The sequence below is a fragment of the Stenella coeruleoalba genome (genome assembly GCF_951394435.1).
Source record: "Stenella coeruleoalba genome assembly, chromosome: 1".
Classification (NCBI taxonomy): domain Eukaryota; kingdom Metazoa; phylum Chordata; class Mammalia; order Artiodactyla; family Delphinidae; genus Stenella; species Stenella coeruleoalba.
Genome location: NC_137169.1, coordinates 186,792,848 through 186,813,044, shown reverse-complemented (window position 1 = coordinate 186,813,044; position 20,197 = coordinate 186,792,848). Strand labels below are relative to the sequence as shown.

General features: G+C 35.2%; 1 protein-coding gene across 3 annotated transcripts in view; it reads right to left on the bottom strand.

The window, feature by feature from the left end:
• Window positions 1-20,197, bottom strand: part of NME7 (NME/NM23 family member 7) — a 258,876-nt gene that overhangs the window by 161,477 nt on the left and 77,202 nt on the right. For all 3 annotated transcript variants that reach the window (XM_079935494.1, XM_079935492.1, XM_079935493.1), the window contains exon 7: window positions 19,192-19,300. In XM_079935494.1, the coding sequence (XP_079791620.1) occupies window positions 19,192-19,300 (109 nt within the window). The remainder of the gene's footprint in view (window positions 1-19,191; window positions 19,301-20,197) is intronic.

Genomic DNA, 20,197 nt, shown 5'->3' with positions numbered 1-20,197 from the left:
ATGAGCACGAATTTAATTTTTAGCCGTACTGTTAAAATGCAAGCATTTTATATGTCTCGTTTCAAAGAGAATACTGTGTAACCGGTACACCACAAGGAGGCTAATGCTAGTGCCCAGGTCACACCAAATGAGATGGCTGCAATGACTGATGAGAAGCAGATAACAGGGTCAGGGCAATACCCAGCTACAGGCACAACAGGGCCTGGCAAACCCACCGGTTCTCAGGAGAAGGAAAGCCACTGTTGTCTAAGCCAGCAGTGCCTGGCAAACATTGCGATACAAGCTAGGGGAAGCAGAGCAAGAAAAGAAGGAAGAAGGGGGTCCTTACACAGCACTTGACAAAATAAGGCCTCTCTCTCCCACTACGAACCCCTAGAAATATTTGAGGTGCACTTTGTAGAGCACTCGAGCCCTGTCTTAGATGAGCGTGTGCATCAGTGAAACAATTTCTGTAGATTCATAAGGAATATGTAAAACTTTAAGCAGAATTTGAAACAGAAAGTTTGCCTGTAAAAACCCCTCCAAGGGGAAAAATGACAAGATAACACTTTATATTATATATTACATCAAATTTTTGAAATAGGGACTTCCCTGGTGGTCCAGTGGTTGAGAATCTGCCTGGCAATGCAGGGGACACGGGTTCAAGCCCTGGTCCGGGAAGATCCCACATGCTGCGGAGCAACTAAGCCCATGTACCACAACTACTGAGCCTGCGCTCTGGAGCCCACAAGCCACAACTACTGAGACTGCGTGCCACAACTACTGAAGCCTGGGCACCTAGAGCCCCTGCTCCACAACAAGAGAAGCCACCACAATGAGACGCCGCGTACTGCAACAAAGAGTAGCCCCCGCTCGCTGCAACTAGAGAAAGCCCACGCACAGCAATGAAGACCCAATGCAGCCAAAAATAAATAAATTTATTTTTTAAAAAAATATAATGTAGCAGGTATTCTCATAGACATGCAGCTGTGGAAATATTTGTTATCCTCTTTCTGGAGGATAAATTGGGATATATTAAAAACTTTAAAATGTTTTTATTTGATGTAAGAATTTCTTGAAATTATTCTAAGGATAACTTAGGTGTTCACAAGGATTTATATAGGAAAATGTTAACTGCAGAATTATTAATAATAAAATTTTTAATTATAAATAATAAAACAACAAAAAGATAAAGAAAAGTATATTCCTATAACTGACTATTATTCAGACTTTAAAATTATGTTTTCATAGATTATCTAATTATGCAGAAAAAATTCAAAATACAATGTTAGGTTTAAAAAGTGCAATATAAATTTATATAAATAGGATAATTCCAATTCATTTTATAAAACTAGTATTACCTTAATATCCAAATCAGAGTACAAAAATAAAACACACATCAATAACCCTCATGAATACAGATGCAAAGTCCTTAACAAAATATTAGCAAATAGAACTCAGCAATATATAAAAAGAACCATAGTTCTTTTGGACAACAAGTATTATACCAATGTCATCTGCTATATTAAAAGGCTAAGGAAGAAAAATCACACAATCATATCAATTGATGCAGAAAAAACATTCAAAATAATTTAACACCCATTCATGATCAAAACTCTTAGAAGAAAACAGGAATAGATGGGAACTTCCTGAACTTCATAAAGAGCATCTACAAAAACAAAAACAAAACAACAACAATAAAACCACTACAGCTAACATTATGCCTAACAATGAAAGACAAGAATGTCCATTCTCATTGCTCTTATTTAATACAGTGCTGGAAGTTCAAGCTCCTGCAATAAGGCAAGAAGAAGAGAAGGTGAGAGGAAGGGAAGGGAGGAAAGGGGAGGAGATGGGAGGGGAGAGGGGAAGGAAAGGGAAAGGAAAATGGGAAGGGAAGGGGCAAGCAGATCAGAATGGAAGAAATATAAATCTCTTCATTTGCATATGACATAATTATCTAAAAAAAGAAAATAAACTATAAAAAATATTCTAGAACTAATGACAGATTTCAGCAAGGTTGCAGGACATAAGATAAACATACAACAATCAATTAATTATCTATATATTAGAAATAAATAAGTGGACACTGAAATTAAAAGTATAATGCCATTTATAAATAGCTCAAAAAGAAAAAAATTACTAGGTGTTAATCTAACAGAACTTGCACAGGACTTGTATATGAAAACTACAAAATGCTGGATGGAAGACCTAAATAAATGGAGAGTCATATAGTATCCATGATTTGGAAATTAACATAGTACAGATGTCAGTTGTCCTCAAATTGATAAATGGGTTTGGCACAATTCCTATCAAAATCCCAGCAAGATATTTTGTAAATACAGACAAGATTTTCTTTTTTCTTTTTTTTTTGGCCGTGCTGCATGGCTTGTGGGATCTCAGTTCCCCGACCCTGAACTGAACCCAGGCCCCTGCAGTGAAAGCCCAGAATCCTAACCACCAGGTCACCAGGGAACTCCCTAGACAAGATTATTTTAATATTACAAGGAAAAATAAAGGAACTAGAATAACAAACAATTTCCAAAAAAAGGTAGGAAAAGTCAATCTACCCAATTTCCTGACATATTAGGTAGCTATAGTAATCAAGACTGTGTAGTACTGGCAGAGTGGCACACACATAGATCAATGGAGCAGAAGAGAAAACCAAAAATGAATATGCCCTGCTGATTTTTGATAAAGGTACAAGAGCAATTCAGTGAAAGAGAGATAGCCTTTCCAATAAACCCAGTGACATGGCCGTACAAGGAAAGTTAGGAAATACAGTCTCTGACAGGACAGTCACTTATCAGAAACAAGCCTACACTGTAGAAGAACAAATTTAGGAAGAACAGCTAGTCTTCTCTCTCGTGTGTATTGTACATGCTAGTCATATTATTCCTGCAATCCTCAGAACAGCCCTATGAAGAAAGTACTATTATAATGTTCATTTTATAGATGTTTACTTTCTCTACTAAAAGGTTAAAACAACATGCCCAAATAGCTAGTAAGTAACAGAACTGAATTTTAAACACAGTTGTGCTTGCCCCCGATGATCTGAGATTGTTAGATTACAATAAAATAGGCAAAATATTTAATTGGTTTGTATAGATCATTCAATTAAATAATTCATGTATATTAAAGAGTTCAGAACTTACCACCCCAAAATATGTTGCTCTGGTATACTATTTTGACTTAAGGCAGCGTATACAAGAAAAACACTGACCTTCCTTCCTTTTCTTAAAAGTGAGATAAAATTCCCATAAGAAAGTTGTCCTCCCTATGCCAGAAGGAAAGCAACATTCTCATCACTAAGGATAAGAAGTTGAGATCAAGAGAATTCTATACAAACAGACCTTGTTAAAATAATTCTTATCTTCCTTTAATCTCCCCACATAGTTTAGTCACTTCTCCACAATAGGCACTATTGTCTCTCTTTTTTTTCAACCTAATACAAAAGCAAGTAGGTTTTCTCTATTTCTTTGGGTCTTCATTTCCTTACGAAGGAAAACTTGTATTAAAAACTTGTATTACATAAATTTGTATGCTTTTCTCCTGTTGATCTATCTGTCTCATGTCAATTTAATTCTCATGCCCAGCCAAAAAAACTAAGAGGGTAAGAGTTTGCCTCTCCTACAATATACAAAAAAAACATTTATTTATGTGTGCTACTTATATTTTTTGATCTTCTGAATATATAATGTAAAACCAGTAACAGAAGAATATAGAATTTTTATCTAGTAAATTTTGGATTGTTCAGAAGATCATCACCCAACTTATTGATTTTTCAATTTAAGGTTTCCTTCCTTCTTACCATTTTGAAGCTTAACAAATTTGAAGGAAAAAAGACAGGAAACAATTGATCATTTTACTATTTGTTTGTAGTTCTAGAAAACTGTTTTATAGAGAGAAAATAGTTAAGAGCAAAGTTAAGTTGTTAACAAGGTAAATGGACAATATTCTTCAAAATTATGACAAAATTGGTTTTCACGTTTAATAATCTAGTAGTTTCAATTTTGCCACCAAAAAATATTTTCTGTAGAAATAACTTATTCTGATGTTAAGGTCTTTCCTGGAGTTGTGATATCTTCCCTTGATATTATAATCTCTATACTCTACAGTAAACTGTACACTTGAAAGCAACCTTGCAGCCAATGAACCCACCCTTATACTGTGGAAAAGCCTGAAAAACACCTTTACTATGAATGTTAAACTTACTCCTTGCAATAATAAGGTATAAACATCCAAAAACAAGACCTTATTCAAAGAAATGAGTGCCCATGAAAAGGACATTTTGGTGAGCAAAACAACTTACAAAACTCAACATTAAAGAAGCAGCCAGTGTAGGAGTGTTCCCTTTTCTCCACACCCTCTCCAGCATTTAATGTTTGTAGATTTTTTGATGATGGCGTTCTGACTGGTGAGAGGTGATATTGATGGGAATGTAAATTGGTACAGTCACTATGGAGAACAGTATGGAGGTTCCTTAAAAAACTAAAAATAGAGCTACCATATGATCCAGCAATCCCACTCCTGGGCATATACCTGGAGAAAACCATAATTCAAAAAGATACACGCACCCCAATGTTCATTGCAGCACTATTTACAATAGCCAAGACATGGACTATGTCCATCAACAGAGGAATGGATAAAGAAGATGTGGTACATATATAATAAAATAATGCCATTTGCAGCAACATGGATGGACCTAGAGATTGTCAGAGAAGTCAGAGAAAGACAAATATCATATGATATCACTTATATGTGGAATCTTAAAAAATGGTACAAATGAACTTATGTACAAAACAGAAATTGAGTCACAGATGTAGAAAACAAACTAATGGTTATCAAGGGGGAAAGAGGGGAGACATAAATTGGGAGACTGGGATTGACATATACACACCACTATATATAAAAGATAACTAATGAGAACCTACTGTATAACACAGGGAACTTTATTTGGCTCTCTGCAGTGACCTATATGGGAATGGAGTCTAGAAGAAAGTGGATATATGTATATGTATGGCTGATTCACTTTGCTGTACACCTGAAACTAACACAACATTGTAAATCAACTGTGCTCCAATTAAAAAAGAAAAAGCAGCCAGTCTGTTGTACAAGACAACTCATCACAACCTGGATGATACACTCCACAATACTGATACTAAATAGGGGTGGGTGAGATAAAAAAATGGCGGATTAAGAAGTGTCAAAAAGAAATCTTGCATTTTACTTCGGTAGGATCTGTGAAAGAAAAGTTTTAATCTTGATACAGCCAAGAATGCATGAACTATACATAAACAGATGTTGCGTTTAATATTAATAACCAATTTAAATCAAATTGGAGAAATCTGATTTCTTTTAAAATTTAAATCTAATGAAATAAAAGACATTTTAACTAAAAAAATAGGGCTGGTGTGTCATTAAAATGTAATTAGTGTAAAGCCAAGTTAAAGCTAGAGATTATAAGAGTTTAAGAGTTTAATGTTCAATGCCAAAATACAAAAGAAATCACAAACATTACTGAATTCAACAGAAGGAATTTAGTACTAATCCTAGCAAACATGCATAACAAATCAATTTAGGCATAAAAGCCAGGTGGAAAAGCTTTCTGTTTCCTAGACAGCAATATGTTACTAGGCAATACCACTTCACTGACAATCTTCCAGTAATTTTTAATCCGATGAAAAGATAAACCCACAGATCAGTTTGGCTTCAAATGTCCGTTACGATTTTTTGCTGGCTAGTAAGCAAAAATATTGTAGAATCACATTAAATCAATTGCAGATGAGAGTTTGGATTCAGCAGAATTAGTGTTAAACTGAGAGCTAGTAAGGCACTTAAGTCTTAAAGGATCTCAAATTAATTCATTAGCTGATCATAATTTATTCCAGTAGCAAGTAGGCTTATAAAATGTAGACCTAATTCATCTAATAGCATTTCTGATTCTGCACTTGCACCACACACCCAGATCTAAAATGCACATTTTCCTTACCAATGTCCTAACAACCACAATCTGTAATTCCTTACAAAGCAATAAAAAGAGTAACCAATATAGCTTTACAGATGTACCCACAATATGGTAACTTGGTATATTAAAATTCATCATAACGTAATTAAGTGAGTAGAAAATAGTAAAGGCAGGCTCCACACCAATGCAGGAGCAACAGAGAAGACCCACAGCATCTAAAATCTCCAGGAAAAGGCCATCAATAACCCCTCCTTACTGGGAAGACAAGGATGGGCTCAGCATAGCAAAGGAAGCCAAGAACAGCTAGCATGGCTGAAATAAGAGCACAATTTTAAAACAAGCACAGTCCAGGAAAAACATAATAGGGTACCAGGATGACAAGGGAGAAAGTGAAAATTTAGTACTAGGCAAATAGGTCATCAGAAGCCCAAAGTTAATGCCAGGTTACCACGGAAAACAAGTTAATCACACAATCACAAAGCAATGTTATGTTTTTACAGCACAGGATACTGCCAACTTCTAGGTAGGGGGAGATCCTTCCTAATTTTAAAATAGGCCAGCCCCTCTTCTGGAGGGTGGAGTAAGCACAAGTCCCACTGGAAGTTGACTTCATGTTTGCAGGAGATTTTCATGAATTATACAAGTGCTATACATGTTATAACTCATCAATGGAAATCTGTTAGTTTTATAGGGAAGCACAGTGAAAAAGACTGAAAAAGTAAACCAAAACCATGGATCCATAAACTCTAACATGAACAAAACAAAGTAAATCTTTTCCCTTTCTTAAAATTAGTTCTGTTGTTTTGTATCTTTTTTTTAAAGACATATAAAGAAAAAGATTCTCAAAGCTTGTCTTTTGCACAATTTTCAAAATTATGAACATTTATTTTCTTTATTCCAGTTATCCAAAGTCACAGTTAAGGAGATCACAAATTTAGACATCTTACTACAAGAACATGGTTTCTTCTGTTGATTTTAAATGGCTCTGATTTCCTCAGCTGGCAAGACCTACATTGTCACTCACAGGCTTAAAAACAGACGTAATGCCACAACATGGGCCACAAATTTTATATAACTCTTACTCCTCGTCTGCTGGAAGCACATGCTGTATGCACTGGGTATGGGCCTCCATTTTTGTTCTATTTTCCAGCATGTCCTTATGTAGGGGGCAGCTTTGCCATCTAGTGGTTCTCAAAATGTGATCCCTGCATAAGCAGCATTGTCCTGACCTGGGAACTTATTAGAAATGCAGACGTACCGAGTCAGACACTCTGAAGGTATAGCCCAGGAATGTGTATTTTAACAATCCAGATCCAGTGATATGGATGCTCACTAAAGTCCGAGAACCATGACTGGGAGCAAGATCTCTGAGGACAAGAGAATATCACAATAACCATTCTCCTGGCCATGAACAAGGGGAATGTTATCTGAAAAGCTTATGATTTTAATTTTCAGTCCAATTCTTCCTTAATCCTTCTACACCGAACCTGCATCATCTTAAAAAGGAAGTCATAAAGGTATTAAATTCTCAAGTTTTGACTTTTTGGTCTTAATTTCCCCTACCCTCTCTCACATAATTTTTAAGAGCATTCCTCACTGGAAAACATGCAAAATGGAAGAAAAAGGGTATATGGTGAAAGTAAATCTCCCTCCCATCCCAGAATCTCAGTTTTTCTTCTTAGGGGAAATCACTGTCAGTAATTTCTTATATATTCTTCTAGAAATATTCAACATATGTACAAATATATGGATATGGCCTTTTTGTTTTTAAGGAAATAAGAACGTACTATACCATCTATTCTATGCCTTGCCCAATTTCTAAATATTTACTGTAAAATATAAAATGTATATGTTTTATGGTAAAATATATAACAGATATGCTCAGTTTTATAATATTAAAGTGAACATATATGGTAACCTCCACTCAGGTCAAAAAAAAAAAAAAAAAGAAGAACATTGCCAGGACCCTAGAAGCCCTCTGTGTGTGCCTCTCCAATCATCACCCTCTCTCCTCTCAAAGACTACCTGACTTTGGAATAACTTTTTCCATGTATTTCTTTTTTCTTTACTACCTACATATGCATTCTTGAAAAACATAGTTGACTTTTGCCTATATTTAAACTTATGAATAGCATCATACGGCTTCTAACTTTCTATGTCTTATTTTGTTCAACTTCAAGATGTGAAATTCATCCATATTGTTGTGTTCAGCTGTTTGACAGAGAAGGAAGAACATGCCACATTGTAAACAGAATCTCTGAATGGTAGAAGTGATTTTTAAAACAAACATTTTTCTGTATTCCTATATTTTATGTAACGTATATTACTTCTGTTAATACAAGAGAAATTCCAATAAACGTTACTAAGACAAATTCCCGGCTAAAACTCAGCATGACCCACCTCTGTATCTCTTTGATGTTTATTCCTTAAAAGGAGCATTCTGGTATTTTCAATGCCTAAAGAACACAGTTCCTAAAGAAAACATTCAACTTTAATTACATATCAATGTAAGATCTTAGAGTGATGACTTTTCCTAAAGATCTCAAATTGGTTTTATATATATTACCCAATTTATCCTCACGCTATAGTTGTTAAGAATTTAAGGCATGTGTTTTGAATCACATTAACTAATAGTCAGGTTAAATGAAAACTATCATCATACAAAGCCAAACACCATAAAACTCATACTGGAAATTTCATCTTCTTTTTTTTTTTTTTTTTTTTTTTTTTTGCTGTATGCGGGCCTCTCACTGTTGTGGCCTCTCCCGTTGGGGAGCACAGGCTCCAAACGCACAGGCCCAGTGGCCATGGCTCACGGGCCCAGCCCCTCTGCAGCATGCGGGATCTTCCCAGACCGGGGCACGAACCCGTGTCCCCCGCATCGGCAGGCAGACTCTCAACCACTGTGCCACCAGGGAAGCCCCTGGAAATTTCATCTTCTGACTCAGCCTAATGCGTAAGTAAGATTTGGCTTAAAGTTTGCCTGCCCTCAAATCCAGGATACTCTAAAGAATAAAAATAAAGAGTAGAGAATCTGGGCATAAATCAATACCAAAAATCTCAAGATACACTTCAAGCATATCTGAGCTCTCTCCAATCTGTTTAAACTAAAATCCTTAATTTTATATATAAAACTGAACCACTTTGCTGTACACCAGAAACTAACACAACACTGTAAGTCAACTGTACTTCAATAATGAAAAAACATCCTTAAGATTATCCTGAAGAGACATTGCAAACCAGTCCTTTGATAACTAAGCTATTCCATGATGACCACCATGAAAATGGCTGTGGAGAAATAACTTCCCACTTGGCACACACAAGCCACCGTACACAGAGGTATAGTCAATGTAAGGTGGTAATAGGTTACAAATGAACTAACCACCAAAACAAGCAAGACCTTTGAACCACAGACTTTCTAGAGTAGGAAAGATGTGCGAATATGTAGAAAAGCAGGGTACCACTTATTAAACAACTCAAAAAGTAATTACAGCGATCATGTGCCTTCAGCATTTTTTCATAAGTATCTACTGCTCCCGTCTTTTAACATGTCATTTGCAAACCCAAGCTTTCCACCTTTGTAAGGTGCCATCTTTTCATTAGATATGTGCCTTTTTTCTTCCTCATGAGAATCAACTGTAATCATATTGTCAGAATTTCAGCATTTATAATCCATCATGTAACATGAATCATCTTTCAAAGTCTTACCACACGAGATCATGTGGCTTTTCATTTTTAAAATATTTCCTGATGAAGTAACACGATGTGGCCTGAATCCCTGGACCCCAGCTCCACAGAGAAGGGTCCAGCTCCTGGGCTGGAGGAAGGAATCAGCTGGAAGAGCAGAACCACAGCCTAGTGGAAGCAAGTCCTGTCTTCCTTCTGTCGTTGTGCAATTACATGGGCATTTTTGCAGAGGAGGAGTTAGGAGGAGATACATAAACCAGTACCAGAGATTCCTCCAAGGCAGAAGAATGGGAACACACTGTCTTTGCAAACTCTTTGAGACAGGTTTTCCTCAAGTCTAGACCATTTCTAGCTATGCTCAGCATTAGTTATGACATCTACAATGACATGGCCCTCTAACAGTCATATATGTGAAAAATAAGCAAGGGGAGTGGTATTTTGTCATCCAAGTTCTGCATTTAACCTTGAATTGATCCTGTTCCTCCCCAAAGACTCTGTGCATATCTAGAATCTAACAGGTCAACAGATCAATATCTCAAAGGCAAATGTGTCAAGTTGCTTCAATAACATCATTCCCTGAAAGGTGACTCCTGAATCCTAATATACAAAAAAGTTGGAAAAAAGGAATGGGAAAATGAAGTTTCCAACTTATTTTCAAATAAAATAATTCTCCTGCCAATAAACATCATCCCCCAAGTAATATACATACAGGATGTCCCACAAGTCTTAGTGCAGTAACTTAGAAGTATAAATGCTCCAAATGTATAATAAAATATGATTTGAAAGTTAATTATATAAATTTCTTTCTAAAATACTTAGCAAAGCATGAACTTTATGATTCAAAATACAAAAAATGGAATAACTATAAAAGAAATTTAAATTAATTTTGTAAATGATATTTATTAAGTTTGTTGCATTTATAGTCCTAAAGTTTACAACTACACTAAGACTTCTGAGAGATCTTAGAAGTCACCTTCCTTAATGTTACACTTCTTCTAGCGCTCTTTCAATGAAAATGGGTTTCATTCTAATCTCACTAGAGAGAAATGTCAATCTAAGGACTGCCTAGCCACAGATAAACTTTTCTGTTATTTTTGTTAAACAGCTCTTAAATAGAAATAAACAAGTATTTGAGATGCTACTTTGGTAAAGCAGAGTGCCCTGGATACCCAAATTTTCCATCACTCCAAGAAATTCTCACCAACCTGAAATGTAGCACAGGGAACTACCCCTGTAGAGTCATACGAATAATTGAAACCCAAAAGGTGACTCTTCCTTAACCTTCCCCATGGTTGCTATTAACGTGCCACAGAGAACAAGCTAGGAATCTTCCACTTGGTATAAAATTTCCTAAGGCCAGCTTCTGATAAAGGCAGATCACCAGAGGAAATGCAGGGTGTTCCCTGTCCACAAAATTTCTAATAAATGGTTCTCAAACTGGACATTAGGTGTTCATCAGGACAACCTGGGGAGACTATTTAAATGCTTATTTCTGGGCTCTAGTCCAGACTTATTAAACTAAGTTCTGAAGTTAGGGCCCAGACATATGCATTTTAAAAGTCCCCCAAGTGGTTCTGTTGCACACTAAAGTTTGAGAAGCACCGTCTAGCATACAATTACACACCACCACTGATTTGGGTTTGAGTACCACATTCCTACCGTGTTAAGGTCTTAGGATGCTTTATACCACTTGAGGGAAACTGCTACATTGGCGGTCCCCAGTGAATCATGATCCCTGGTATTCATGCCTTTGTGTAATTCCTCTCATAATGATTTGGCCACATGACTAGACTTAGCCATTGGGACATTAAGGCATGATGCAAGCAGAGGCTTGATTAGCACTTGCACAATGAAGATTGTCTTGGAATGCTCCTTTTGGAAGCCAGCAACCATGCCATAAAGAAGCTTAGGATAGACTACTGAATGGTGAGATGCCATGTGGAAAAAGTCTCCGAAGGATGAGAAACTATCTTGTACATTTCAGTTCCAGCACAGCTCCCAGCTGAATGAAGCCACCCAAGTGACCCCAGGTATACCACAGGAGAATTCCCAACTGAGCCCAGGTAATACACAGAATTGTGAGAAACCATTTTTAAGGAACTAAGTTTGGCGATGGTTGTTATAAAGCAATAGATAACTAAGACACAACTACTTCAGGTTTTTTAAAAATGTGTCATGTGATATAATCTCTAAAACTGCTACTGTTAATAGCTAACACTTTATTGCATACTTACTATGCAAATTATTCCAAGTGCATCACATGTATTAACTTATTTATGACGTAGGTTCTGTCACCTCCATTTTGCAGATCAAAAAAATGAAGCTTTAGGAGGTCAAGAAATGTCTTCAAGGCCACATAATTAGTGTCAAGCCATAGAATTATAACAGTCATTCCAAACATTATATCCTATGATCATCCTTGCCAGGTACTGTAGGATTTTCACTGAACTCTCTGCCATTCTTTTATCTATATTCTTATTTCTTCTAATTCAGACATTTGAGTATAGATAGATCTTTTGCTTGTACTACACTTCACTAGGCTCTGAAGAGAGCCTACGATTCCTGATGCACACATCACAGTTGCTAGGTGCTAGTGCTTTGGCTGCCTAGCAACAGATGTTTCTTTATTCCAGTCAGGTGTGAAGAGCAAGCCCTGTCTTCCAACAATAAACGACACAGTGATTTCTCATTGCTTTGTCATTGATTAAAAAAAAAAAAAACAACTATAATCATAAAGGCACACAATTAAGCCTGGAATAAATCTATTCAATCCTCCTGCTTTCACACAGTAACATTCAAACAATCAAAACTACTCATCCTCTAAATGTCTGCAAGGAGACATCAACCAGGACCAAGTTTATCCATTAAGAAGGACTTCTTAACTCTAAGAGTTTTAGACACTGTATTACAGTGCCAGAAATGTACAATTAGAATGTGTGCATTTTATGTTACGTAAATTATACATCAATAAAGTTATTTAAAGTTAAAAAAGAAGGACATTCTCATACCAATAACTTGCAAGATGGGAAAAGAAGATTTCAGTGGCTGCTTAAAGCATTCTAAAGTCTTCGCCTTTGGAAAAATTTGGACAGAGTGCACAAGTTTAAATTTTATTAATAAAATTTAGAGTTAAGTACATATGCTAAAATTTAGGCAGAACCAATTTAAAAATATACACTCTATAACAGAGGTCAGGAAACTTTTTCTGTAAAGGGTCAGACTTTAGGTTTTAGTCTTTTGAAGTTTTACTGTATCTGTCACAACTACTCAACCCTACTACTGTAGCAATAAAAGCAGCCATAGATAATACATAAATGAGTATGGCTGTGTTCCAGTAAAACTTTATTTATGAAACCAGGCAGATGACCCGACTTAGCCCAATGGCTATAGTCTGCTGATCCCCTGATCTAGGACTTTCAAACTAGCAGATAAACAAAAGAGAAAGAGGGCAATAAAGAAAAATTTGTCCATCCAACAGAAGGTGGAAAGGGGTGGGGGTTTAAGAGCAGGGGAAAATAATGAAAAAAAAACTTTAAGAAAGATGAAGAAATCCAAATCAGTTATCACAATAAATGGCAATGGGTTAAATTCAACTATTCTAAGACTACTAGATTGGATTGAAAAAGCAAAATTCCTTAAATAGGAATGAAACAAAATTCAGTCATAGTGATTATAAGATATATATTATAAGCAAAAGGCTTAAAAAAATTGGGAAAAGACATGCCTCCCTTTAAGGTAAACAACAAAAAACAATTACTGGAACTAAAGTGTAAGGAGCAAAAAGATAATCACACACAACAAAGCCTCAGAACATACAAAGCAAAAGCAGTCCAAATTAAAGGGAGAAATGACAAATTCATAATAATAGATAATTTTAATGTGGAAGAATTTAACAAAGTTTTTTTCAGAAGCTGATTATCCAAACAGACAAAAAAAAAAATTCAGTCTGGACAACAGGTTTGAATCAATAGCTATTTACATGTAAAGGGAGAACGATGCAACAATATCCTTCCTTTCAAACACACAGGAATTTTTTTTTAATGAGCCATGAGTTAAGTCACAAAGGACATCAACAAATTTCAAAGAAATATCCATCATAGAGACCATATTCTCTGACAATGTTCAGACACTAAAGACTCCTAAATAACACATGGGCTAAAAGAAAAATTATGAAGAGTACAAAATATTTTTTAAAGTATGACAATGAAACAAATACTGTTCCTGTAATCAGTTTGTAATCTAGTAGAGGAAAAAGACAATGATCACTCAAAAATTAATATATATTATGCATTGTAGCTATAAATATATATGTACATATATATATATATATACGCACATACATACTAATTATACAATATATAATAGCAAAGCGTACTAAGGGCTATAAAAGAAAAGCACAGCATGCCAAGAGAACATGTCATTTGGGGTTTTTCTGAGAAAAATTACATTTTGGGGGCTGGGGGAAGGAGGAGGGGATGCACATCCCAGGCAAAGGGAAGAGCATGTAAAAAGGCCCTCAGGAGAGAAGGAACAAGGGGTATTAGAGAACTGAAAGGCAGGCAGCAGTGCTGGAGTGCAGGAGCAAGGGACAGAGTAACCTGAAACAAATGGAAATAAATTGCACCTAGGAAAAGGAGATTCTTGAAATATAAAAATAGGATAAAAGAAACAAGAACTGTTTTAGTCAAATTAAACATCTTTAAAAATATAAAAAGCATTATTCCCATTTAACTGGAAAAGTTCTAAGGAAGTATTCTAAATTTACAATTCTCAATAATTTGTTATTCATCTCTTAACTGCCATTACCTTGTCCAGAACAGCAGTCATTTCTCCAGGTCCCATCTTAAACCATAAGTATGTTAAGATTTTTTAAAGTATTAAAATCACCCTTCATACTTATCAAGAACATCTTTCCACAATCAATTGACCTCAGTATTCATGGAATGGCACAAATAATTCCAGCTGTAGAATCAAAGAGCCCTGGATTTCAAGATGTTAACTATCCCTTCTAATTCTTAGATTCCACATCTGTAAAATGGGGTTAATAATCAAATTTGATGATGGGGATTTATAGGGTCTAAGTGATAATGTATGAATGAAGAATGGTATAAACGAAGACAAACTTGGTGCAAATCTCAACCGCACCACTTAAGAGCTGTGTGACTTTGAGCAAGTTACTTAACATCTCACTGCCTAGGTTTCCTCCTCTGTGGCATATGTTTCAAACAGTACCTACCTTTACAGTTTTAAGAATTAAATAATTCATGTAAAGTACTTATCACTCCATAAATAAGAACTGCAATTAGTAATAAAATTTTTTATTGTTGTTCTATACTTAAGAAAAGTACTTTCTAACAGTCTCATTAACAAGATTTGAGACCTTCTTCCACTCTGCCCTCAGTCAAGTCATTAAAACTGACAATCCCAGGGACTCTCATTTTCCTCTAAGGGTTATTGGACATTGGAACATATTAACAGGTAAACTTTCATTATTTCTAAAAAATTTTTTCAGTAGCGTAATGCGCAACTACTTCGTTAGGACCATTAAATGTAATCCTTCCTGAAGATTGGGATTCTTTTGTAGAACTAACAGAACTCTTGAGATTCCTTTTAAGTCAATAAATTAGTGATTTCATTTAAAGTTCCCACAACTTGCAAATTCATTAGATATTTTTACTGCCTATAATTCTGCATTTCAAAATGCATGCCAAGTTCCATAAAAAATCAGGGTCTTATATGTAGTTCAATGTACTTGGTGCATCTGTTATAAATTAGCTTCAACTCCTTCAGATAGAATAAAACAATCACAAAACTCCAAAACTGTGACATTCTAAGCAAAACTGGGCCACTCCAAGAATTTTTACTGAAATTGAGTTAGATTTACAATGTTAAATCCAATCTCTTTATTTATAATTAACATACAATCTATATTAGTTTCAGGTGTACAGCAATTCGACCTTATGAAATAATCACCAAAATAAAACCAGTTATCATCCGACACCATACAAAGCTGTTACAGTATTACTGACTATATTCCCTACATGTACATTACAACCTCCTGACTTATTTATTTTATAGCTATAAATTTGTACCTTTTAATCCCCTTCACCTATTTTGCCCATACCCCTATGCCCCTCCCCTCTGGTAACCACCAGTTTGTTCTCTGAATCTATGAGTCTGTTTCTCTTTTGTTTATTTGTTTTTTAGATTCTACATGTAAGTCAAATCATATGTAAATCCAATCTCTCTACACCAAAAAATGTCACGGCTCTTCCATAGTATCCCAGAAGCTGAATTACTTGAAGGAAATCCAATACAAAAAAGCTGGGAACTTAACCAATTCAATCCGCCCAAATTCAGGGGGGTTCCACAGGGTGGACTGTCTCTTCTAGGGCTCTTGGCCTACCTAGCATCAAAACTACCATTCAGCGTGGAAATTAACACTCTGAAAGAGGTTCTGAGTAAGAATAACTCAATTTTTAAAAGTGAGGAACTTGATAAATATGATCTTGCTGAAGATCTAGTCCTGTTTCAGTTAGTGTATCAGAGACCATTCTGGCATTAAATTTACAAACTGGCTAACATTCTAATAAGTAATTTGCTTCCTATTTAGTTAAATGTAAACAGACAACCTCCAAACTGTCTCTATATATCTTTTAAACATCTAAAATTGCTTTGAAATAGCCTCCGTGAAAATAGAAATGTTACAGCCAAAACACAACATTGAGATACAGAATATAACTTTCTTTTATAAGAATTTTCAATACAGTTCCACAGAATAATAGAATATCTGGGTTTAAAGGCTGAGAGGAAACTTTTTAAACCATCGTGACTCATTGTACTGAGGAGGAAACTAAAATCATACAATGCAATAAAATCGTTTAATGCAGAAATCTGTTATAAGAAAGGAAAATTTCCAACAAAACTTCAGGGTTCTAATACTTCAAAAGGCTAATTTTTTTGGCCATTACAAGCGCAAAAGCAGCTCTCCCAGATTTGGCTACCACCTCCTGCCCAGTGCCAACCGTAATGGATGATCAGAATAGGTAATTGCTGATAGCTGCTGAATCGACTAGATGGAAGCAATGATCCCACTTCATGGGCTTAAGTTAGACCCAGACTTTAAGAAAAATAAAATATTTTGTTCCTTACACACTAATAGGGATTTTCTTTCTCTCTGTGGATGACGGATTTTGTAGTATTTTAAACTATTGCTTTGTTTCTAAGGAGTCATTCACCTTTAGTTAAAAATTAAAAGATAATGATATTGGTAGTAGTAGTGGTAGTAGTATAGAGCAGTAATCATAATAGTAATAATGTCTAACACTTATGTAGCACTTAAGTAAGTGCTGGGCACTGCTTAGGACATTAATCTCTACATTTAATCATTTAGTTATCTAACCATTACATTAAGTGCATTTGAACCTTACAATTACCTTGTGAAGAAGGTATACTATTATTCTCATCTTATAGATGAGGAAACATGGTACAAAGAGGTTAAGTAATTTATCCAATATCCTCATGGCTAGTAAGTAGCGGAGCCAGAATACAAACCTACACAGCCTGATTTCAGAGGAAAAATAATTCATTTCATCAATGGAATTAAACTAACTACATATAAATAATACTAAGGACATCAAAAACAAACACATTGCATAATTTTTAAGTTCGGAAAAAAACAGAAAAATTCACCTTGTTTTTCTTCCCTTTTAAAACCTGAGTCCCCAAATGACAAAATATATTTCAATCTACATATGTAAAAAGACTGCAAATATCCTAGTATATCCTATTATTTTCTTCCACCATCTATTCCACAAACTAAGCTCTTTTTTTCTAGCTCTCTTAGAAGTCAGAAGTGAATCACCGCATCCATGTAAATTAACTAAAGGACTAAGAATTAAGGCCGCCTACACCCACATGACATTATCATTTGTGCCAAGAAATTATTACCCACAAAGATAAAGCTGTAAATCATTAAATAACTTCATTGTTCACTTCAGGAACCTCCCAAAAGTCCATTTATCTCAACAATAGTCTATTCAAACAGTTCACAATATTCCCTCAACTGGGCAAATAACTCACTCATCAAACAAAATACTTTTAAGACTTGGTTAAAATCCTTGCCTCACTGTTTCTACTAATTCTAAACTACTATATCATAAATGTTGCCCCATTTCAATCATATCACCGCACTGACAGACCCACCTTACATATCTCAAGGTCACACCTGAAATTCTACAATATCTGCCCGTGACCTCTCCATTGTGAAGTCCACTAAGACTCCATCCAGGTGTGATCTCCTTACTGTAGTAGGCAGTAAACTCAGTCTTGCTTAATCAACAAGTCATTCAGGTCTTCTTTGGGGGAGTGGACAATCAACAGAAGGTAACACTCCCTGTTCCATTTCAGCTGCTCTCTTCATAACTCCTTTTTAAAAAATCTCTTCTTCTAGACCACAGGTGAAATTAAATATACCAGGAAATCAGATCATTATAGAAAAAGAAACATAAACCAGCAATTGAAAGGGGGCCAAGTAAAGCTAATAATAAATTCAACATGAAACTTCAAACTATATTTAATTGTAACCACAGTTTAAGCTGAATTGGGTTAACTACACATTTCAGAATGGTTTTAAAGCATCCCTAAAATTGAGGTTTAAAAAGAAACAAGGAAAAAATGCCCTGAAATGTCAAAGTTTAAATAAAGTATTCTGCCATCTGATTAGATTTAACAAAAATTTCTTATACTTTAACTCATATGCCTCTACTGTTACATATCAAATATGGGTATATGAAATATAGTTTTAATCTTTAAAGACTAAAAATTATTTAAACCCATATAATATTTAGAAAATGAAATTTTTAAAAATCCATTCATTCATCTATTATTTAGTATATTCTAGTTTTTTAAGGATGATCTTTTAAATTATACCCCATCCCATTTCCAAAAGGATTTGGGATGGCTGACAAAAATACATTGAGCAGACTAAAACAAACAGATGAAGGAAAATGAAGAAAAAATGTACAAACTCTCTCTCTCTCTCTCTCTCACACACACACACACACACACACACACACACACACACACATCAGTCAAAGAACTTTGTTTCAGATACAGAGAACCAAAAGAAGTTTCTATAGCTTTCTCAGAAAGGGCATACTGCAGATATGGTAGATATTGTTCTAGATTAGGAGTGCTGTTTAAGTGAATTAAGTGAATCACAGTCATGTGGTTGGGAGGACAGGAGGCAGAGTAAGTCAAGGAATCAAGACCAGTAACAGGACCAGTAACAAGACCAGTAAGCACGACCATAATCAGCAACCCAAGGAACACCTTTTAGAAATGCTCAGATACAAACAGAAAGATACAGATTCAGATAGATTTTGCCCTCATATTATGTCACCTTTATTCATGTGCCTTCAAAAAAAATGAATGAAAATATTAAAATTATACTTTAATTTCTATATATAAAATATATCAAGAAAAAACAAACATTAACAAAATAAGCTCCTATTAGCAAAATGTATTGGCTATATTGTATTCAACACAGCACTTACCTTCGCTGATGGCATGGGGCTTAACAATGCAACAAGTAGTACAGCTGGTAAATTTAGCAGTGTTTGCTGGCCCACAGACTCCACTCGAAGGAAAAAATAACTCCATTTCCTAAAGACAGAAAGAAATGACTTTGGCACATGTAATCTTGTTACAAATCTGTAAAACAACTCAGGAAATGTGCACAGAATACTATTATCCAGGTACTTCAGAGAGGAGTTAAAGCAGAGGATATGGGGGAAGTGTCTGCCTCAGGAAGGCCCCAGAGGGTCCTGCTCCATTACAATCTCTTCTCAAACTCCTAGAATATTTACGTGAGAGGAAAAGAACTATGCAATTACTTTTAAAGTTTCACAACATAAATTCTTTTCTTCAAATTTTCTAAAAATGCTTTTTACAAAGACTAACTGAACCTTGTTTTAAGTCTTAAAAGAACATATAAAGAAGTATTAAAGCAATGACAATATGTATCATTCTGTCTCAGGATTAAAGCTGAGAATGTCTTAACATATTTTGAATATTGGAAGTAATCAATACAAAGTTCTTATTTTACCCAAAGCATCAGTTTATGAGACACAGGTCCAATTTTAAACTTTTCATTAAAATATGTAAAATTCAATTAAAAATTAGGAAATCTTTATAGAAACAGATTAGTATTCAAGAATCAGAGCTACAGTTAAAACTAATTAACTACATATAGTGCTAAAGTCAAATCACATGAACCTTATTTTATAACCAGATTCAGGCTGTGCTATTTGCTTTGCACATAGTTCATTAAAATAACCACCCAGCAATTTGAACTAGCCACAAAGATGGCCACACTAATCAGTAAACTATTTAGACATATGCTTTCCTGCTTCTAAGCTTTTACTAGTATTATTTCTATTCCCTACAAAGCCCTCTGTTCCAAAGAACCATACCAACGTGTAAAGGGTCACTTTAAATATTATCTCCCCCAGGAGCCCCTTTTGATGCACCCCCAATCAGTACACTGTACTCCTCCAAAGT